The 23198-nt window shown below is 42.8% G+C and overlaps 2 protein-coding genes across 12 annotated transcripts in view; one reads left to right on the forward strand and one right to left on the reverse strand.

Annotated features, from left to right (window-relative positions):
• Nucleotides 1-4988: 4988 nt before the first annotated feature.
• On the reverse strand, nt 4989-13722 carry asrgl1 (asparaginase and isoaspartyl peptidase 1). 2 transcript variants are annotated; one of them, XM_030440858.1, is made up of 8 exons: nt 13576-13709; nt 13013-13154; nt 11967-12162; nt 11096-11238; nt 10467-10621; nt 9558-9679; nt 7486-7596; nt 4989-6841 (listed from the first exon to the last, which is right to left on the reverse strand). In XM_030440858.1, exons 3-8 carry the CDS (start codon nt 12151-12153, stop codon nt 6627-6629), a joined length of 933 nt encoding a protein of 310 aa, XP_030296718.1. In that variant the 5' UTR covers nt 12154-12162; nt 13013-13154; nt 13576-13709; the 3' UTR covers nt 4989-6626. The 2 variants fall into 2 exon arrangements, with proteins under 2 accessions (XP_030296718.1, XP_030296719.1); XM_030440859.1 differs by lacking the exon at nt 13013-13154 and having other exon boundaries at nt 13576-13722.
• A 4490-nt stretch (nt 13723-18212) lies between these two features.
• Nucleotides 18213-23198, forward strand: part of rims1a (regulating synaptic membrane exocytosis 1a) — an 88794-nt gene continuing 83808 nt past the window's right edge. For all 10 annotated transcript variants that reach the window (XM_030442824.1, XM_030442825.1, XM_030442828.1 and 7 more), the window contains exons 1-2: nt 18213-18731; nt 22858-22932. In XM_030442824.1, the coding sequence (XP_030298684.1) occupies nt 18571-18731; nt 22858-22932 (236 nt within the window). In that variant the 5' untranslated portion in view covers nt 18213-18570. The remainder of the gene's footprint in view (nt 18732-22857; nt 22933-23198) is intronic.

Consider the following 23198-nt stretch of genomic DNA (forward strand, 5'->3'; position numbering starts at 1 on the left):
TAAATTAGAGACAATAGTCTATATGAGTGTACTTTTCCCTCCATGATTAATCACAATGAAAATCTCCTTTCTTTTAAAAACATAATAACCAGACTGTTTTCTCAAAAACAGCTCAGTGTGATCTGATTACTCTAGTTCAAAATGGCTTTTCATGGAAAAATGAGTGCAGCATCCTGTTTACAGTAGGATGTTACAGTATATTACCACACAGTACAATGTACTGGAAGTTTGATTTCATGACATGCATTTGTTCAAGGTATTTTTGGGAAAAAAATTTTCTTTTTAACACGCTAAAACGTGCTGTACGCCCACACCATGAGAAATGTATTTGGAGTGACCACTTCATTTTGTTCTTCAGCAAGCTATTCTATATTCTGAAGTACACTTTTGACAGGCATCACAGTTAATTAAAGCACCCCATTCCGAGCTCCTCCGCTGGTGTGAAACGCAGGAGCTGACGGGGATACGCTCGGTCCTGTCCTGCTCTGACAAAACACATAACAAAAATCTATCAATTTAGATTTCTTTCGATTATGCGCATGGTTGTAATCTAGATGAAAACCAAGTAAGGGCATTTTAATATTCTAGTGTGTCTAAAACCAAATTCGGCTTCTTTATATTTCACCCATTGGCCTCACTACTGCTCCAAAAAAGTTTTTTGTCGACATTGGCACAACATTTTATTTTAATTCCATGCCCAATTCATGAGTGCTGTATTGTTATGCGTGTGATATTTGGAATGTTTCCATACAATGTACGCAAGTGTGCTAAAAAAAGCTATGTCAACTCAAAATCCATGGTTTTCTGAACGGAGTCTGGCATCACAGTAAAGCCCCGTGCGAACCAGTCCGGAGGTAAGTGAACTCACCGTCAGCTCGTCCCGGTGGACAGCAGTTGTAGACAAGCGGAGCAGCCTCGTCTCTCTACGCGACGTCGTTGTTAGGATGATTTCAAATGCGGTCACTCCTGGTGGACTTTGACAAACAGTGACATAAATGTCTAAAAAAGTCTGGTGTGAGTCAAAATGAATGCAGTCTTCTGCAGATGCCGGCCACTTGTCCTCAGTGACTCCAGTGGAGTGGGAGGGGGTGGAGGTGTAGGGGGGGGTGAACTTGGTGATGACTAGCAGTGTTTTAAAAGTTCAGGAAATCGGAAGATGTCGCTCCTCTTCATTTTCCTTTCAGTCTCTGGAGTCTTCTTCCCTCTGGCCCCCCAGCTGAGACTGAACGCTGTTAACTCGGGACGGTTTTTTGTAGGAAGCAAAAAGTGGACGGAGTCCGGCCCTTATTTTCAATGACCGGTGTCGAGTTAAGCCAGAATCGTGAGCCACCACAACAATCCGTTTCCGGCCATTCCTTTCGGAATAAAAAGCAACATATGTAAAATACAGCACACAGAGAGTATTCATAGGCTGACTTTAACACGATTATTAAAGTCGAACATTCCCCTAACCTTTGATAAATATGACTTGGTGTCATTTTACAGTACGTTAAATGCTCTTATTGTGAAATTAACTACACTGTTTCCGGTATCATGTTGTCCGCATCAGAACTGGCTCCACTTCTCACCTTGCAGACTCAGAGGCAACACATTAGACAGAGAAAGACAATACTCAGATATTTTAAGACTGTCTACTCTCTAGTTTAACCTTAAATCTTCACACAGTTCAGCCTACAATGTTTTTGTTTTACTGTATGTACACGTGAGGACATGAAATCTACAGTAGCTCCTACAAAGAAATCTATGCATTTGCCAACCCACATTACCCCTTTGTTTGGACACAAACTAATAGAATAAAAAAAAAACAAAAAAAACAAAATGAAAAACTGAAACACTGGTCTCTCCCACTGGGCCTGAACAGAACTGAGAGATAAGATACCCGGCAGTGACGAGAGGATAGCGGGGGCCTTATCTCACCTTGCAGAGGCTGCATCAACCTCCACACTGCTGACTGTTGAGAGGTCAACTGTATGCTGATGTCCTTTTCATTCCGTGCGGATCAGCTGAGAATGCTTCAATAGCAACGTCTCCTTTTATGTGCATACATATTCCCCGGCTGGCAGCGTTGGTTATGTAAAGGGGGCACGCGTTTTTGCTGCACTTTCGAGGAGCTTCAATTGAAAACACATTCTCAAATCACACTCTAAAGAAGACACTTGCCAGTTTAACCTGCTATTTAGTCCTACATTTAATCTAATAATGTTTGTAAAACAAGATTAATCATGTGGCGTCAGATGAATGTGTATTGAGGTAGGCATGTGATGTTCACGCAGGCTCTGGCGTCCGAGTATTTCTTCACTCAGCCAGGCTTTATTTTGACTTTTGGTGTACTATACTGCCTATATACACATTTACCAGAGACAAGGTTATTCCTCAAATATGTGCAGTGACAGTGACACAATGAGGTCGCACAAAATACACTGTTGCGTCTAATGTAAGTAAACACAGGCCGAGTTGTCCCATGTGACACTTGCCATGGCCCACTTTTTAGCCTTCAGGGTGGGAGAGCCTTTGTCCCTGCACTGTGTGCTGTCTGGGTAACCCTGGGCAAGCCCAAATCCTAACCCTGAACTGGCCCCTTGAAGAAGGGAGAGTCAGCCCAAATGTCCTCACTTCACAAACATTTCCTCGCTGTGAAGGATGAAGGGTCAAACTGCTTCCCTCGACAGATACTGCATATCACAGGCAATTACACACACACTCACACACACACACGTATCTCACGCATTTCAACCTGAAATTGCAGTACTCGTCGGCGCTGCTTGCTTTTTCCACCACCCTCATTACTGCTTTGTTTAGGACACAAACCTGAGCAGAAGCTACTGGTGTCAGGATCAGAATGCAGATAAAATATGTCCAGGTTGAAGGAGTAAGTGTTTATACTCCAAGCACCAGAAGGATGTGGGGATTAGGTAAGAGAGTTGACACTCAAAGCAGTGGTGGGAGGGAGTGACCTATAGAGGATATCCCACTCACATTTTACTGTAAGACACAATACCAGTGTACAGCTTGATCACATCATAGAGCAAAACAGGAAATCACCATCATACCATCGTATGACAAGCAGCTGTGTGAAATGTAAATAAAAGCTGCAAGCGGACTGTGTTTCTGAGCCCGCATAGTAATGTCCTTCATATAATCATGTCTTGATCGTTACCAATGATCCTGTTTACCTGGGAAACGTTCCAAACAGGTGCTTTTGGAGCGACCTACAACTTGTCCAGTCTTTTGTTGCGCCTGTGTCGACTTGTGTAGAACACGTTGCTGGCATCAAATTCAATATGTGCTTATGTGCATGAAAATCAATGAGGGGTTCGTTCAATTTCACATTCTGGGTTTATATTATTTCATTTTTACCTCTAGGCTGTCCATGTCATTTCTGTTTTCAGCCACATATACTGTAGCTGTGTGGGTCTTGGGATGGCAATGACAGTCAGAAGGCCTGTCCGTTTCAAACCTTTTCAACGTGAAAAGAAAAAAACTTCAATCTAAATAAAAGACCGTGCAAGAGAAACAGTTTATACATACAGTGTACATTACTGAAGGAAGACCATGGGAGCTGAGGGCGGCATGTGTTGGCACATCTAAGTGTACGTGTGTTTCGTATACACGAGAAATGCAAACACGGCAGAGAGGAGACAAAGGGAGGGAGGAGAGGAAACTGTAGGTCAGATTTCACTGATCCGGTGAAGTAGCAGAGAATCGATGACAGAATACAGATTCCTATTGACGAACTGGAGAAACTGGGGACGGTCAGTTGAAGTAGCCTTTCTGACGTTTATTATGGCAGCGGTATCTTAAAACCTGAGGGAAATAAACCAGAACTATCTGCATGTTTTGATACTTTTAGGTCAAGGACTACGGAGGGGGTCTTCTCCATGTTTTTGTAAAGTGGGTGAATTGACCCTTTAAAATAACAGCGGTGGAGTAAAAGAAATGAAAATGCTTTTGTAGAAAAAGACTCACAAACTGCAGGAACTTGAGTCAGAGGGAATATAAAGTTGAGCCCAGCTTTTCCCTTTCATTGTTCACTCATGTAGAGCCACAGCAGCATCAGGAAGGTGATTTAGAGACTCTGTTCGCCTCAGGTATACAAGCTCAGAGCCACTTCATGCAGTAATAACATTTACTGTAAAGAAATGGTTTTACACCGCTGCCTTTTCTCATTGGCCTCATCCTCCTTCCTGTTACTTCCATCTCCTGCCTCTCCAGCTATGCATGCGCTCTATTATGCATGACTCTGAAGGTGAGAATTAGCCTTACTCTTTCTTTTATTGCAATGAAGTGTCAGGTTTGCCTGCATTCTTATTAAATCTCACTCTTATGTAGATCATCCCTGTTGTTTTTATTTCTGTTGCCATTGTCGATGTCTCCCGTCTTTCCAAAAACCAGGGGACAAAAGCATCCTGACGTCTGTCAGCAGTATAGGCGTGCTGTGGGAATCTAGCCAAAGGGGGGAAAAAAATAAAAATAGCAGCTGATTCTCACCTCCTCAGCACCCAGAGTTTATTTATAACACTGCACTGAAAAGATGAATCTGATCACATACTGCACTGCCTCCTGACATGGAGGTCACAAGTGTCCAATGACAATGCAGGGAAGTTATTGTGATTGTAATCTCAAGTCTAAGACAAGTCAAAAATAGTGATGCACAAGTAGGCTAAAATGACAAGTTGCAAACTCGTCTGTTGGAGAGAGACGTCTGCTCCCATCCAAGACGACTTTGGACTTTTGCCAGGGAAGTTATTATAAATCTCTATCAAGTCTTTTTAAATACAAACTTAAAAAACAAAGTGGCTCAGGGTTTGACAGAGAGATCATTTCCGAAACAGAAGTTCTGACATTGTGTGAGGAGTGTTTCAGAGTTGATTTGTACAACAGCCCCACCTAGTGGATCCAAAGGGCAACATACAGTCAGAGCTTCTTAACACATCAGTTCACCTCTGCACACAGCCTTTCTGGTTAAATGAAGCATGAAGCCCACAGTGTTAAAAGATTAAAGGCATTTATTGTCGATAATCACTGTTTTCATAACACAAAGCTTCAGCATTGACAACCATCATCCGATCAGCAGCACCTAACAAATACTGGCTCTGGCTCGGTAACACAGCATCGCTGCTGCAGAAAAATCAAACGGGCTGTGTCTGAAATCACTCACTACTCCCTATATAGTGCATGACATAGTGACTACACCATTTTGTAGTGCTGTCTGAATATCTAGTGGGAAATATTATACCCTATATAGTGCACTCAAAGTATCCCACAATGAAAAGTAGTGTGCAACCGATGGTCACTAACCAAGCAATATTTACCATCATGCATTGTGCTGCGGACGAACGCATGGAGGTAGTGTCCGTAAGTGTGTTTCTCCTTCTGCAGATGAGCTCCCTGTGTAGTCCACTATGTCGGAGTCCCTATGTAGTGACTGGGGAGTGGGGAATAAATTAGTGATTTCGGACACAGCCCCGGATTCTGTGACAACACCGAGGTGCAAATCCTCATCATCTATGAAATAATACAAATGTAATTACACAACTAAATGATGAATAAGAAATATGATCACATGATTTTCCATTTATTACTCCAACTTCTCAAACAACGCATATTTCTGACAAAAGGTCATTTAAAAATCAAACTTACACAAAAATATTGCTGTTTAATTTGTTTTAAAAATACTGGCCGTGTTAAAAAAAGAAAAGCTCAAGTCTAATCAATTTCCGAATCATTGCTTTTGAAGTTAATACAAAAAATAATAATTTTGCTGTGAAAGTTTAAAATCTGAAATATAACTATGTCATCTACCAAATGTCCTCAATCATCCAAAATGAACACATTTAAAGCTTGAATTAGTTTAATGACTTGGGGGACTGCTGCAGATGGATGTCTGAGCTTCCACTTGTTGTTTAAGATGTAAAGGAGTTGTGCATACATTTTGTAGCCCACGTGGATTTTATTTATTTTTAATAAACATAATTAAATATTTTTACATTTACTCAAGTATTGTGTTTAGGTACATTTGTGAGGTATTTCACTACACTTTGCGGCTCCATTCATTTATTTCACTGGCAGTCAGAGTATGACTTTTACGTACTTTTATTACAACACTGTATTTTAATGAATTTAAACTCTGGTGAGAAAGACAGTTCCATAAAAGACATTATCTAGCTGGGGGCTAAAAACATGTCTGATGTTGATAAAACATTTTTTTCATTTATTTTTTTTTCCATCCACTTTTGTGTCATATTGTTGTTTGATGATGAGTTCATCACAACACATCTCCAGGTTGGAGGTCAGTGAGCTCCTGCTGCAGATGCTGCTAGATTTCCAGATGTGGTCTCTACAGTCCTGTCAGGGTCTATTTCAGGGGGAGCAGGGGAAAAAGCTGCCTGCATGCTGGTGGTAATTTCATGAAGGGTTGTAATGGGGATAATCAGTGGAGCCTTCCTCTGTGTTTCTTCAAATCACAGATTGTGTGCTCACACCTCTCTCTTTGCATCGTATACTATCATTTGTGTTAGTATTAAGTACTTTTATTATTCTTGTAGAGTATGGTTTTGTCCCATTTGTGCAAAATGTCAGACAAAAAAAAAAAAAAAATAAGAACATTTTATTGTTTGTACTTTCTGTCAGTGTTGAACATCAATGCTCTGGGTGAAATTTTCCCCTTCGTACAGGCCGTAGTGCAGGGTATCCTTCTGGGCTGCAGCCCATGCCATCTGCCGGCTGGAGAAGCGAGCTGCCCAGTGTCCCTGAGGGTCCACTGTGATCACCCCACCCAGCCCAGCCGCTCTGAACTTCATGCAGGCCAGGCCTAAATCACTGGCTGCCTCTACTGACTGACCTGCGAACAGAAAGGACAAGACATGTAGTCCAAAAAACACTGAAGTAAAGGCTCCGATCGTGGCTGATGACTGGCGGCTACCCTGCTCCGTCCACTCAGAGAGAATGTCAAGCAAAGTCAGTGGTTACCGCACAGCGATGTGAAAACCCCTCAAGACAGAGCAATAGCGCCCTGTTACCATGGCAAGCACCAGTTCCGGTTAAAAGAGAGGATGCAGCCATTTGCGCAAGTTATCATTACTTGCATTTGATGTACAGTGATCCATGAATTAATTCGGGTTCATATTATTTAATACTATAATTCTAATAATAACTGTCTCTGGGGGAGAGGTGATATCGGCTGAGTGTGCCTTGGTTACACTACATGACATTCAAAGTCGTGAGATCGTTGTACTGTTCACTCGCTCACCAGCCAGCCTCTAATCTTTTGTGAGTGATCTCCAAAATCTGTTGGCAAGTGGAAAATCAGGGTTTAATTCCTGCAGTGTGAACTTAGCTTTATCCTGCTATCTGATTATCCTGCTCCTAACTCTCATTATTATAACTGCCTTTAGAAATCTAATTTAACTAAACTACCCCACTGTGCATGCATTTTGTGTAACAATTGTGTGTGAGCGCGCGCATGTGTGTGCATGTGTGTGTTACCTTGCTCCATTTGGTACAGGATGTGTTTGGCTAGAACAACCTTCATGATGGCTTCTCCGTGGCCTGTAGTTGAGACTGCTCCCACCATGTTGTCAGCGTAACCTCCACACCCTGACACACACACACACACACACACACACACACACACACACACACACACAGAATTTCAAAGGCACTGACAAAATGAAAAAGGCTTTGAAAATACTACAGATTGAAACACACTGTGGTAAATGGGGAGAATAGAAATTCAGTAAAGATGCATTTTCAATAGTTTCATAACAAAGCTGTGAGTGCAAAGGATTAAAAAGCAGCAGTTGGTTTTAGGATGCAGTTACACATCCATTTCACTAGAGGGGACAGCAATGCTTTAACTCTTTTCCATTATTTTTGAAATAATCTGTAGCAATTTAAGCAAACTTTGACACCTAATTAATCACTTATCAAAGCTATGATTCAGTCGTGTCAGAATATTCTAATTTTCCATTCTGACAGCATTACTACGGAAGAGGAGCAGCAGTTAAAGCACTCTGGACTTTAACAGCATACAAGCTATGATTAACAGACAGTGACCATAGCAGGTTCCCAGTCATATAGACATTTTGGTTCAAATCATCTGTGAGTTTGTGTGTTCGTTTTTTATCTTAAACAGATAGCCTCTGTTGTTAAAGCCAGACGTCTGTTTCAGAGAGTGAGGCTGTGACTTGGCCACTGACTCATGACAGTCTAATCACTCATTTACTGATAGTGACAGATTAGACAGGGCTGAAGCGGCCAAAACTCGCTTGCTGTTGTTTACTAAAGCTCAGTAGTATAACTGTATTGATGATTCAGCTCCCGCCACACCAATCTATACTTATCTTCTCAAATAACATATTACTCATGCAACATTAGGGTTATTGGTATAAGTCAGTCAGCGTTGTGGCTCTGACATAATGAATATCTGTTGGTATTACACTGGTTGTCTGCTGGAAGACCTTTTGACCAGATTCCAAAAGCATTTGACAAGATGCAACCTTTTTTCTGCATTGTAAAACGTAGAGCTCAGATGCTGTGTTTCCATGTGTTTTTAAGAGTCATTTTGAAATATCACATTCTAAACAGGATCATTCGGAAGCTTCCTCAAGTTCCCCCCCACAATTAATAAAAATCTGAATGACCCTTACGCCAGTAAGTTGACATTATAAACATTTGGATCACATGACTGATAAGCTGTTTCTTTGAGAGAGGAAGATGAAGCTGTGTCTCATTCCCACATTCCCTCATAGATGGCGAAGGTAACCAGTTTTGTTTCATTTTCTATTTGAGGTCTACTGTAAGTTGGCAGCTGGTTTTGTTAATGGTTCTCGCCCTCTTCTAACCCTGTATAACGGCTCCTGGCATAGCCTAGTTTATTAGTTTCAAACCGCTTCAAAAAAAAAAGAAAAAAATGTCTACTCTGCATTTTTATTTTGCTAGAATTGAAATGTTTGGAAACACAACTACAGTCATCTGGTAGATGATAGTGAAGAGCAGATAAGAGTTAGAATGTTCTGCTGGGAAACCTTGGGTCCTGGCATTCATGCGGATGCCACCTGATACCCTCCACCCACTCAAACACTGTTGCAGACCGAGTACACCCCCTCATGGAAACGGCATTCCCCGATGGCAGTGGCCCCCTTCAAATTCTCCAGATCCCAATCCAACAGAGCATCTGTGGAACACACCAGAAACAAAGGATTCACTGCAAATGCCCTGGAGCCAGACACCATGGAACACCTTTGATGGCCCAGAGCCAAGTCCAATTCATGAAGTGGCCTCTGTGGATCCGACTTGTTCCAGCACGAATAATGGATGCTCGCTCAGATTAAAATCTGGGGAACCTGAAGTCTAGTTCAGTGCCTTAAACTCGTTGTCATGTTCCTCGGCCCTGCTGTGGAAGGCCACTGCCATGAGGTGGTGTAGTGTTTGGAAGGGTGGTAAGTGTCAAGTGGCATCCACATGTATGCCAGAACAAAAGGTTTCCCAGCATTGTAACAAATGTAATATTATTCACCGTAGCTGTTAGTCTTTTTATTGTGTGTGTGATGACTAACCTATGCAGGGCGTGTCGCCCACTCGTCCCTCCATCTTGTTCAGGATCCCACCAGTGGAAGTCGCACAGGCTACGTTGCCTTGGCTATCAACTGCCACTGCTCCAACTGTGCCCATCTTCCCCCTACACAACAAAACACACAGGGACAGCAGAATCATGTTTGGATGACTTCATTTTATTCTAAAGGCATAACCAGTAACCTGGTTACCCAGGTATACCAAGCTGAAGCCAGATTAAGGAACACTCCAACAAAGAAAGCTTCATCTTGAGTATCAGCTCCTCACTGCTGGTAGTCTAAGAAAGGCATGCGTCTTGCTCTTTAGTGGAAAGTGCAGCTGTAACAATGATGACCCAGAGTCAAAGCAAAGAAAAAACTTGACCAAACATCCGTAGAAGCTTCTCAAATTACTGTGGCTGCATAATTCATTTCTAACAACTCCAATAAATCTTTACTTCATCAGGAGAAACTGAGATATGAGGAGTTAACACCGCGACAAGGACGTAGTGTATTTAATTATGTTGTGTAGAAATTGTCTGGCCTCTTCATTCAGTTTATTATGCTTTCCTCCATCCTCGCTCCTCCCTCTTCAAACGCAGAAACCAAAAAAAAACCCGCCATCACTGTGATTTTCAAGCGGCCTAAATGTGAAGACGAAGAGGCTTCAAGAAGAGTTTTGTGGAAGAAATACCCCAGGTGTATCCTATTTTATTTCCGGACAGCAACACCGATTCAACACCCCTTGGCCAACTGATCTGGTGAGACAGTGAAAGGATTGATTGCTGCTCCTCATAAGTAATTGCAGTCTGGAGAGACTGAAGAAGCTGCTTACAGAGCGAAGTACAACAACAGCTCATTTCTAATGGACCACAGCTCTTTCGGAACAAAGCTTTAAATAATGTTGCGTCTCACATTTGGCACTCCACAGGGTTGGCATCAGGTGCCAGGTTCTTCCTCCACCGCATGCGGGAGTACTCAGTGATGAGGGACTCTTGGGGCACCTCAGGGACACCCATGGACCGGGCAAACTGTTTGGCACCTTCTGCTGTCAGACACAGGTGACTTGTCTGAAAAAGCGATCAAAGTTCACATCAATAAAAACACACCTATAAACTATGACAAAGCCTTGTTGTACTTGGAGAGCAATGACTGTGTTTTAAGGTCACTTTTCAAACTTCGATTGCAAAACAAAGGTTCTTCTTTGTTGCTTTATGATTGCACTGCAGACCGCAAAGAATCTGTTAGCATTAGCAAAGTTTAGACAAAGATCTGAATTAAATAAAAATAATGTTCTTAAATCTTGCAGAACATGAACAGACCAATATATGCCACTGCATCTGAATGTTAAGTATCATAGTTGCGTCATGCTTTCAGTAGTAGTAGTTGCAGAATCATCATAAAGCTTTTACACTATCGATTGTTCTGTTGAACACTGGAGTGTATACATATAGAACCTGTGGTTGCACATAAAGTGTGTTTATCCTTTTTTGTGTGTGCGTACATTGTTATGCGTTGACCATTCTATATTTACATGCACATACCTTGTCCATAACCAGTCTTGCTAGCTGGATAGGGTTGGCTATATTGCGTACAGCAGACACGGCACCACTACCCAGTGTTTTCCCCTCCATCACAAAGGCATCCATCTCCACATCTCCTTTCACGTTCAGTACTGACCCGCAACCTGAAATATGATTTGAGAATTAATAAACTAGAGTCTTGACTCTGGGGACAAACTCCTAACTTTTTCATTTAGTTGCTCCAGGACATATTCAGGTGCATTTTTCAGAGTGGCCTGGCCAAGAGGCAAACATACTGTACACTGGCAGTTACACTACAAATAAGTGAACACAATATCCGACAAAAAGAAATACAAGATCAGGGTAAACAGAAAATCCTCATGCGCTCTTCCTTGTGAGTGGCGCCTCTCCACTGTTTGGGAACAGCTATGGGTTGGACCAAAGTGTTGGACACAATGACAGAAAACAGAAAAACTAACCAACAGCAACTCCATTCAATATTTGGGCAAAAGTAAACGGGCTAGAAATAATTGTACTGCAGATGGAGGGTATTATTAATAAAGCAAAAAACTCTAAACTCTCAAGGACAAAAAAACATTACGGCATAACCAGCTTAGTCAAAGACAAATGAAAGAGGGAAAACAGATAATCCATGAAAACATTCACAAATATGGTGAGAAGTGTTTGAGGATAAGTTACAGACATACAGAACATATAAGATGTTAGATAAAACAGAAATACATGGACAAAAAAAACGTGACATATATGCAGCTTTGGATATGTGTATGACTACACTGGCACCTTATCAACAGTCCAAGTGGAAGAACGATGCAGCACATGTAAGAACAGGGATTTTACGTTGCACATACAGCAGTGTGTGTTTTCACGCAACCTGCATTGAAGGCGGGGTTGTTCTCCAGATAGGTCACAGCCTCGACCACAGCGTCCATGCTGCTGCCTCCCCCGCGGAGGACAGCATACCCTGCTCGGACTGCCGAGGTCACCCCCGAGGTGGACAGTTCTGACCGCTCCTTCGGGATATGACCCGCCCCTCCATGGACCACCACCACTGGCAACATGTCAATCAGCTGAGAGGGAAATGTGGAGAGACGAGATGTAGACACTGGCTTTAAAGTGGCTATAAGTGACATAAAGGATGCGGGTTTAATTTCCTGCATTCCTGGCTCTGTTTGCTCCAACGTCATGATTCCTCATAAACACTTTCAAATAAGGTCTCATTAAACTTTAGGTGCAGAACAAGTTCAGTTTCATGAAAAATGGCAGGTCACCAGAAAAAAACTGTAAATAAATGTCAAAGCTCTGAGTATCTTTAACTGAAACATCTCAGGTCACCTTGCAGCAGTCTGCGAATTGTTTTAGTTTATGATCAGTGTGAACATTTTTACGTTCTCAACCGCCTCTGACCGAACCTTTCATACTCATCTCCATCCATGTGAATCTTTTCCTTAAATCTTTCTTATCTCTTATAAAAAAAAAAATGTGTGTAGGATTTCAATTAGCATTTTGACATTTTACTCTCTCGTATCTCTAGTAGTATTTCCCTTTCAGTGTTTTGACACATCGTCTAAGGTAGTGTGAATGTGCTCTGTATATACACTTTCCATCCATTAGCTGTGGGCACGTTCATTGTTTTTATTTTTGCTGATCAACTGAAACATCAGAGAAAATCAGAAGTAATAAATCTTCTTTTGTTGTGTCTCGCTTCCTCTAATATTACTAAGTGCAACTTGATTTAAATATCCAAATAACAAGGGACCATCCTGAGAATCAAACCAGCTGCGACGCTGTTGATGTTCCGACCCGGGACTTCTCAAGCAAACATCCGTACTCATATATTGCTGTACAGTACATGTATAATACCCAGACAACGTTATAAAATATCATACATTACTAACTGGTGAAATAGTTGTCTCATACCTCCGATTTGTTTTTTATTTCCACAGTCTGTCATCACAGTCCTCTGGGCTGCTGGGGGTGAGACTGACTGACTCTAAAGCAGCTTCATCAAAGTGAAAAGTTTGAGGGTGGAGTCACGTGTTCTGTCAGAACAGCCTGACACCTGCAAGTGCGACGTGCCCGGAAAAACAAGTTCATCTCTGGTTATTTATTGACGCTGTTTGAATGAAAATTTAACTTCCAGTCATATTAACTAAGGTTATATTAAACCAGTGGGTTGAGCAGTCACAGGACATGTTCGATAATAATGATATTACTAATAAAAAACGCTAATATCTCTGCCTGCTGTTAGTTATCAAACTCGCTGTCTCTCTCGGTGAGCTTGTGTTGTGTTTGAGCCGAGGCGCATTAGAAAAAGCCGAACCGTAAGGGGGGCAGGCAGGTTCCGGCTAACATGTCTGTGGGCCGGCTTGCTAAACCGCGGACGGCCAAGAAAGGAAACGAGCCAGGGCTTACATGAGAAATTCAACAATGTGCTCAATTATTCGTTATATGAAAATTCCTACTGCACCTACTGTACATACCCTGAGAGTTGTCCCGTGTGCATGCAGCTTTATTTTGGCTGTCGTCCGGAGATATTGAGCGCGTTTATTGACTGTAAGCGTCGTAAAGTTCAGGAGAACGAAACAGCACTTCCGGGATATGACAGTAACCGTTTGGAACACTTTCAAAATAAAATCCTGTTTCTCTACATAACATGCAGCAGACTACATTCAACTTTTGTTATGATATGATAAATGCAAAAAAAATATAGCGAGCCCACCTATCTATTCTTCAAATAAATCTTCAGAGATAAACATACAGTAATTGCATGCTTAACTTGTTCCATTTTCATGACACTGTTTTTTTGTTTTTTTGTTTGTTTTTGTCTTGTTTGTTTTTAAATATACAGGGTAAATCTTACCAATGCCAATCAAATACAAAGAAAGCAAAGCACATCGGACTGAAAGTTAAACGTTAAATGCAAGCAACCAGTGGTAAAAAAAAAGAAAAGAAAAGAAAAAGAAAAAAAGTAAGTTGTTGAGTAAGTGGTTTTTGTAGTTCCATTACACTTCATACAAAACTGAACAACTTTTTCAATAATACATAAATATGTAAAGAATTTGGTGTTCTTAAGTTTGTGTGAGCAGGAGGGGCCTTAACACACAGCCAAGGCGGGCTGTGGTATAGGGGTGGGCGATACTGCAAATTTTGGTATCGATCCGATACCAAGTAAGTACAGGGCCAGTATTGCCGATGCCGATACCGATACTGATACTTTTTACTTGAATTTTCCTGATCAAGGAATGATTTTGTACTTTTGCCTTTAATTAGTTGACCATGATTATGATAACGATAAAACACAGGACAAAGATTTTAGCCAAATAAGAAAATTATATTTAACATAATTAACTCTATAACCTATCTGCATGTAGCCTAAATAGGAATACTAATGTTTCTTCAACAGATACACAAAAGGGTTATTATATTCTTAAGGTAGGCTATATATCTAAATATAAGTATATATTTTTGAGTTACAGTTACAGTGAACCTGAGTGAGCGGAGTGAGAGAGGTGAAGAGGAGCGCTGCGCTTAAGGACTGAGAGAGACACTGCACTCACACAAACTCTGTGAAGAAATACAAGTGATTTGCTGAACTTATAGAAGAGAAACTACAACAAAAATATCGATCCCATCACACTAGTATCGATCCGATACCAATACTCACCTTGGTATAGATACTATTGATATTTGGATCGATCCGCCCACCCCTAGTATTAAGTCAGTCCAAACTGTGTGGGCTCTGCTTGTGAAGAAGTCCATATCAAGATGGAGAGAGACCACCAAAGACCAGAGGGCTTAGTTAGCCCATCAGTTTCATAGGGAGATTGTATTGAACGCTAAGCTAAAATCTAACAAAAAACATTCGGTATACCTGTGAGGGTCCAGACAGACCTGGATGTCTCCTTTGACATGCTGGGGAACAAGTTTCGTGAAAGACTCCATCAGAATGGGGCTAAGAGCCACAGGGCGGTAGACACATGAGGCTTGTTAAGTCTGTCATGAACAGTGTTCTGTGACACTGAATTGTCAAAAAAGTCTGTGATGAAATCAACTAGCTGACTGGCACACATTTGTAGTGCATGGCCATGGACATTATCAGACCCCACAGGTTTACTCATATTCACTCACAGAGGATGCTTCTCAGATCTGCTGTAAATACTCACAGTTGCGGGTCCCTTTTCAAATACCTTTTAGTGCACTACAGGTTTTGAATAGCAGGCCTGATATTGTTCACAGAAAACCATGCTACACCTCATTTAAACAGATCACATTCTATTGACATTATATTATGGTCTATCAATCATTTTGGCAAGTGTGGACATTTCCGTCTTCTTCGCCATTTCTGGTTTTGCAGCATTCCTGGAAGGGGGACGGTTCTATGCTGTCTCATGGAAGTGAGACATCCACAAGAAAGTAACTTACTGAAATGAGAAAGTTGTAGTTGAATGTGTAAACTATTCAGCTCGCTCCCTGAAGACTGCTGCCCTAAATAGGAACCTCCTTTAGGCTGAGTCAGAGCTGTTGAGCAAGTATGCGTTGTTGCATATGTGCCCGCAGTAATGTTCAGGATATTGTTTGTTGGTTTGGGCGTGTTGTTAGACGATGATGATGATGATGGTGGTGGTGATGAAGGGTTCGCGCTAAGCCCGGGTTGTCTTTATTCTTCATGCCTGCTCTCCCGAAATGCTACTGGCTCCAGACTTGCTCTCACTGCTGCTCTCAGTTGCTGCTCTCTGCTTCTCCCCTCACACTGTAACACTGTCCAGTGAGCTGACCATGGTTCTGAAATACGAACAGAGACTTAGGAGCTGATTCGACATTCCTCTATGAACTCACACAGATGCTGTCTGACCTGGACTCAGCTGATTTACAACACAGCGTGTAGGATCCCCTGAGGGTCCCCTGAGGGTTCCAGAAAGAAATGTGGCAGAGTCTAATTTTGGTACAGGATCCCATTAGCTGTCAATTTCAAAATCACAATGGTTTGTGTGATTTTCACGTCCGAGCTATGGCAGATTTGCACGCATCTGAATAGTGCGTTGGAACATTTAGGAACCCCTCCCAAGACCACACAGCCCATAATTAAAATGTTGTACACTGACATACTGTAAATGTCACCCTATAGCCATATGTGTGCATGACGATGTAGCAAACCTCAGGCTCCCCTCTGATTGTTTTACAGCGTGAGGAAGTCGTGTGTGTGTGTTTGTGTTTGAGTGGGTGTGTGTGTGTGTGTGTGTATGTGCTGGAAGGATGGATAAGGAGGAAGGACAGGAGGAAGGAGTGGAGGGAGAAGAGAGAGAGAGAGAGAGAGAGCGAGAGGGTGGGAGGAAGGAGAAAAAAAAGGGGGATGCGCGTCATTCTAACACGCAATCATTGGTGGGAGAGAGGAGGAGGAGGAGGAGAGTGCACACTCTCACTGTGAAGGGTCTCAGACAACACTACAACATGGTTCCTTAGACTTGCATTCATTTTTTTCTGACACACAGCTTTGCATTCATCACTTGATTTCGACCCACTTCATTTATAGAGGTACATGTAACATTTTGGAGTTTTTTCAAAGACATTTTCCATTGTCGTATCACTTTACACTCTCCTATTCTGCAATATTTACTATTTTTGTTGGTTGCAATTATGTTATACATTGTATTCTACTTGTGCTCTATTGTCCTTGACACATTGAAATAATGTTTGGGGTATGATAAAGAGACTCCAGAGTATTTTTGTCTTTGCTTTTTCTATTAAATGATTCTTCAAGTACCACACTGCACTATACACAATGCAACTGGATCCCTTACTTACTGCCATAAATACGTACTAATGATGTAATGAGAATGTAATTAACTTACAGTAATTGCAATATATTAAGGCGTTTTAATTGATTTCCTGCATGGTTTAAGAGGTTTTTAAGATGGAAAATAAAATGAAAATTGTAATGTAATATCTTAAAGGGCCTTAGTCTTTCATTTAAGGTGAACATTCAGTAATGGTTTGTGCTTTATTTGGACAACAAAAGCTTCTACATCTTTTTAACCCATGCAACATCCATTAAACCCCCCTTATTAGATATTCATTTTTTAATTTTGTGATTAACACTTTTAAAATGAAGCCCCAGTATACCCCTGAAGTCGTACCTATAAGCAGAATTAGAAATACTTCATTGATCCCCAAGGAGTTAAAGGTGCTCCTAGAATAGAGAGTATCGCACAACAGAGTTAAACAAGATTTAATAGAGAAAGATAATAAGACAAAGAGTAAGTGACAATAAAATGTAGGCTATGAAAATAATTAAGTGCTGAAATATAAGTTTCAAAGGTCCCTTTAAGTAATAGATGTTAATATAATAAAGCCATCCTTTAGTTTCTAATTCAAGGGCCTGAATTTAAAGAATTTAAAGATTTTTTTCCATCCACAGATTAAAAACCCCTTGGCCTTTATGAAACAATCCTCAAAATGTGGGTTCTTGAAATTGTACTGGAATTAAAAAAAAATATATGATTTCAGTAAACATGTAGTGTTGGCAGATATTAAGGGTGTTTTATTTCTGTAAAAAAGCCATTTGAAATAAACCATGAAAGCGTCGTTCAGGCTAAATTATTATCCATTCATTTAACAATACATTTAATGGGATTTATATACTACAGCTGTTGTTATTCTATGAGTTGTAAAGGTCTTATGAAACCCACAGTGCACCTTTAAGAAACCCTTTATTTCCTGCGTGTGCTACAGGCTGGCGTGAGCGCGCATCTTAACGGTGAGTGGAGCCCCCCATTCTCAAATGAGGGCTGCGCGCTCCCGCCGCGAGAGAAGTGAACGCGCTTGAGGGGCTGCGGTCCCATTGACGGTTCCGTCTCCCTGACAGCAGCATCAGCATCAGCGGCGGCGCTGGAAAACAAGAAGTCGCCGCCTCGCCCCGCAGCCACACAGCCAGCCCGACGGACCGAGCGGAGACCCGAGCCGCGTCCAGGGGACCCCCCTCTCTGCCCGGCCTGAAGGAAGGAAGCGAGATCCCCCTCCCGTGTGCCATCGTCCCGACCGACCGCCGGAGATATGGGCTCCCCGTAAAACGGAGGTGGTGGAGGGCAGAGGCGGGCGGGCGGGCGGTGGGAGGGGGGTGGGGGGAGAAGACAGCGGAGCAGCAAGAGGGAGAAGAAGAGGCTGAAAAACGGCAACCGGGAACCGAAGCGCTACCACCACCACCACCACCACCTCCGTCAGCGCTGCTACTACTACCGGAGCTAGCACCGCCGCCGCCGCTGCCGCCGCCGCCCTGGGTGCCCCCCGCCACCGCCATGGGAACTCCGCATCAGTCGCTCCAACCGCCGCTTTGTCCGTGGGCCATGTCGTGATCCGTGGGCTCCGCCAGCGGGTTTTCTATCCGTGATCCCGACCGAGGCGAGGAGGAGGAGGAGGAGGAAGAGGAGAGGAGGGGAGGGGGGGAAGAGGGAGGGAAGGTGGTGGTGGTGGTGGGGAAGATGTTCGCCTCGGTGGGCCCTCGGGGCGGCCCGCGCCCACCCGTCGCCCCGGCCATCCCGGAGCCGGACCTGAGCCATCTGACGGAGGATGAGAGGAAGATCATCATGGCTGTGCTGGCTCGGCAGCGGGAGGAAGAGGCGAAGGAGGAGGCCATGTTAAAGTAAGAGAGAGAGAGTAGAGAGAGTGTGTGTGTGTGTGTGTGAGAGTGTGTGTGTGTGTGTGTGTGTGTGTGAGAGAGAGAGAGAGAGAGAGAGAGAGAGACTGGGCCTGGGCTATTTACGTTCTGAAGAAGTCCATCCACCTCCATTCTCTCTCTTATGGATGTTTCAGCAATCACTCCACTGTATCTGACCATGCATGCATGTGTGTAATGTTGGTGTGTGTGTGTGTGTGTGTGTGTGTGTGTGTGTGTCTACATCCTGCAGGTCAGTCCACACAGAAATCACTCACTCACTCTCTCAGTTAGTCACAGGCCCTCACAGGCTACAGCTGTGTGCCGGAGTAAAACATGCAGGGGCCAGTGTGGACCATGTTCCCGTCCAGTTTTGCAGATTCTCGCTGCTCCCGTGAGAGGCTCAGTGAGTGTGGCGGTGGGTCAGGCGCAAGTTGCTCAGGAGAGGAGGGGAGGAAAGCATAGGTTGGTTGGTGGGAGGATGAAGGGGTGTGTCACCAAGCCCCATCATCGTCAGCAGGCATCACACTCCTCTCCACAAGAACTAATTTCCCATCCGCACTTGCCTCTCTGATACGACCACACTGTCGTTCACGCCGACGCCAGAGTCAAGCGGGGAATGTCTGGGCTTAACTTGAGATATCTTTTTTCGTTTATGGATGCTGCATGAAATTGCAAAAAAATCTTGCCGAAGCGTGGCGTTGAGAGTAGTGTAAAGTAAAAAAAAAAAAAAAAAAAGCCCTCCCTGTTGGCTTTTATCTGTGCAGCATCCATCTCAACAGCTGCTGTTCTCAGCTCTGGGGTGCGGTTGAGCCTTTCCCAGCCGTATGCACTGTATGTAGGCCAGTGCTCTCGCAACAGACATCACACAGGCTGTTATAGAACCAGTAAGGCCTATAACAGGGGGGAGAAAAAGGCGCCTGTGTCATATCATTTTTGAATCAGGAGTGGCTTATGTTGACTGTGTGCATCCACCTCCTCCTCCTCCTCCTCCTCCTCCTCTATACCACCACCATACATGCATGGGCAAAACTCTCCTTCCAGATTTATTTGTCACCATGATCGGCGCAGAAAACGAACCTCGCATCCAACCCCGCTGCCCGGAAAAAAATGCATCAAGTTGAAACCTCTTCTTACGTTTTCTGTGTGGAGCTGCATGCATAGATGGGCAGATAGAAAAAAAAAAAGATAGACCGACCCACCTAAGCGAGGCGCTCCTCAAGCCTTACGTCCCCTGTTCTATTTTAAGCCCTCTGTGCGGACTGATAGCCCAGCACTGGAAACGGAAGATCGATTCATTGCATCTAAAGAAGGAAATGTCCAATATATAGCTCCGGCTCTAAGTGGCTATGCATCATTTTCATCCGTGTACTAGAAGCCGTTGGATTCAGCCATGCCAACACTGTAGCGGCTGCAAATAAGGGCAGCCTGTCAGCACATACATGTCTTGAACTATATTGGCTCCAGCGCTGTTTCCCCCCTTTCATCACTGAATCACTCTGGATGGAGAGCGCCATAGCTGAGCAGTGTGTGTGTGTGTGTGTGTGTGTGCGATTGGATTCTGCACTGAGAAGCTGCACTGGTTGACTAATACATGCATGGTGAGTGTACTAGCAGTAGGGTAGTGTGGGCTGTAATGCAGGGAAGCAGAGAATACACTACTCTAACGAGCATTTTTGAGGCATGCTCACCATCGGTCTTCTTTCTGTCAAAGCGTACGGGTTCACAGTACGCGTATGCAAACCTCCCTGTAGGTATATAGCCATAGCAACGGTGATGTAATGGTAAATACATTGTGGGTAAACAATGACGTCCTGTCAACAGTTATCATAAGGGTAAACGGGAAAAATTATACGAATTTCATGTGCAGACAGACAGATTCATAAACGATATTCTGTCTTTTTAAAGGCTTAAGTCCCTGTTACATAAATGCAAAAGTTAAGTACAGGAACATAGTACAGTAAAGCTCCTCCCTACAGCAAAACAGCAGAGCATCAGTGATCAATGGGCAGCATTCCCTCGCTGTGTTACAAACATAAGAATTCACCTGCAAGACATAGAACAAGAGTCACGACTGCTCGAGGTGTGAGCGTCGGTACACTCGAGCCCCAGTGATCAAACTTATTGACAGTTCAGCAGGTAAGATACAGTAGCTGTCTTCACTGCACCGCAAGTGATGGAAGAAAATCAGCAGAGGTGTTTTTCGCTTCATGTCTGCATCGGCCTTCTCGAATCCATTGCATGTTTTTGTCTTAAAGAGAGCTAGCATATTTCTGCGCGTATCCACTGTTAGAGCGCGAGAAGATGAGAAACGTTACGTAGGTTTGTGGTGTTCGTGCGTATGCTTGCATCTTTGAAGGTACAATGCAGTGTATTGTGATACTTGTCATCGCTTTGCCGATCTCCATATGATGTATTATATGAAGTTCATAACATCAATGTTGTTATCTGATATCTAAATGAAGTGAGTGTGTGTATGAACGTCACCGTGTAAAGTTTTCACACCGCTGTGAACCATCTCAGAAAATCAGTTGGGCTCTGTCTTATATTCCACAGTGACCTTAATAGATCAGACCGATGGTTTTACCGGTTCTAGGCCATTAACCACTAGGGACACAGCGATCAACTTTTTCCCTCCCGATACAGTTTCTGATACTAATAATCTGTGATGTCTTTTTTTCCCCTAATTTACATTACATGCCCTTGTGGAAGTGATTGGCATCATTTTTAAGGAAGGTCACATGAGGCCAGGTAACAGCAGCCTATGGTGAATGAATTCAACCGTTAATGGAAACACGGAATTGATACGGGTCAGTGTTGGTGCTGATTCAAATCTGTTGGATGACATGTATTAGATGCAAGTCACACAGATTTAACAATGCAGCTAACCACTGTGTAAACCATCTGATAGATATCTGAATGGGTTTTCTCCACAGCTTTCAGACATCAGTGGGCCTCCATTTGTTTCAACACAACATGACAATCTTGAAAAAGTAACATTAGAATTAAAAGGTTTGCACCTCAGCTGTTTTACTATTTTAACAAAGAAAATAAAGCAGACTTGATGTTAAGCGTGTTTAAGAAGTTGCTTTCGATATTCGTACGAAATGTTAGAACACATCCACGTTTTTAAAAAGGTGTAACGCACAGTTGAAAATGTAGCGTAAAACTGATTTGCAGTTAAAACTTGCAAACGTGTCAGTGCGGTCCTTTAATTTTGTGCTCAAACACCAAACTCCAGCAATAGCCCAAACCTAAATTTCATGTCAGGATGGTATCACTTAACCAATGTAACCCAATGATGTCAAATATGCAGGGCCTCAATCACTAATTTTAAACAGTCAGTACAGCAGGAGATGGTTAGAATCTGTGTGGAACCAACACACATTTCTAACATGCAAGAAGTGTCTCATAATGAGAGGGTTCCACACAGTACTGACAATAAAAAAAGACATGTCTTCTTTTTTAGACAGCGTGGGCGGTGGCAGGGATTTCTCTATTGAGTTTCCTCTGTGATCAGCCTGATCAGAGCCCGTCACTGTTCATGTTTATGGATGAGATGGTTTTGAATCACGCTGTGAACGTGTCAGTGGACATGTTGAAAGCATGTCATTGTTGTCGTAGGCCTAAAGGTATCTCCAACACTGCAGTGAGTCCAAATGAGCTTTTTCTTACGAGTCTGGCTCGTGTTCAGAGCGTTTCCTTTTTTTTAGGTTTGGTTCAGTTGATTGAGTGAGAGCAATGTCCTTCCAACTCAGGTGATTTAGAATACCTCTACTGACACAGCTAAAAGTTTCTATGCCTTAAAAAAAGAAATCTACAATTTATTAGGAGCAAGAACACAACTAGAACCAGCTACAGAAAACAACCTAAGAAACACAAGGTTTTACGAGAGTAGAAAGGCAAAATACTGGCATTTTAGTGCTAGCTAGCTAGCTAGTGCATCCTAGCTAGCATCCGGACTATGCTGAGATTTAACTTTATTAATTCGTATGACAGAAGAAGTGTTCACAGTGCTGTAATGTTTGATAGGACGATGGTTGACCTCCATTAGCAACTTCTGTTAAAAAGTTAACAAGTGCTCAAAGCATTTTCCTAACTTCATGTGTTTCAGAGAAGAAAAGCCTATCCAAGCGAGAACGGTGAACCTGGTCGGGCAGAAGAAGCCTCCGCAGCAAAACGATGTCCGGTGAGTGACAACAGTTGGTATTCAACCACGACTCAGTATCAACTAGCTGATATGGAATTTGACAGTGGCCCTCGAATAACTTTAAAATGTGTTTTAATGTTTGCTTTTGCGTCACTTCAACGTCATCTCACCCCTGTGGCCCAAAACAACCTCTAATTAAAAGCTGGCAGTCTGTCCTTTTGCCTCACGTCCATGTTTTGTTGTGAAATCTGTTTTACACCTCGGATGAGTCAACAATATAGAGGATGACTCAAGCCATAATTATG

This window comes from Sparus aurata, chromosome 15 (genome assembly GCF_900880675.1).
Source record: "Sparus aurata chromosome 15, fSpaAur1.1, whole genome shotgun sequence".
Taxonomy (NCBI): Eukaryota; Metazoa; Chordata; class Actinopteri; order Spariformes; family Sparidae; genus Sparus; species Sparus aurata.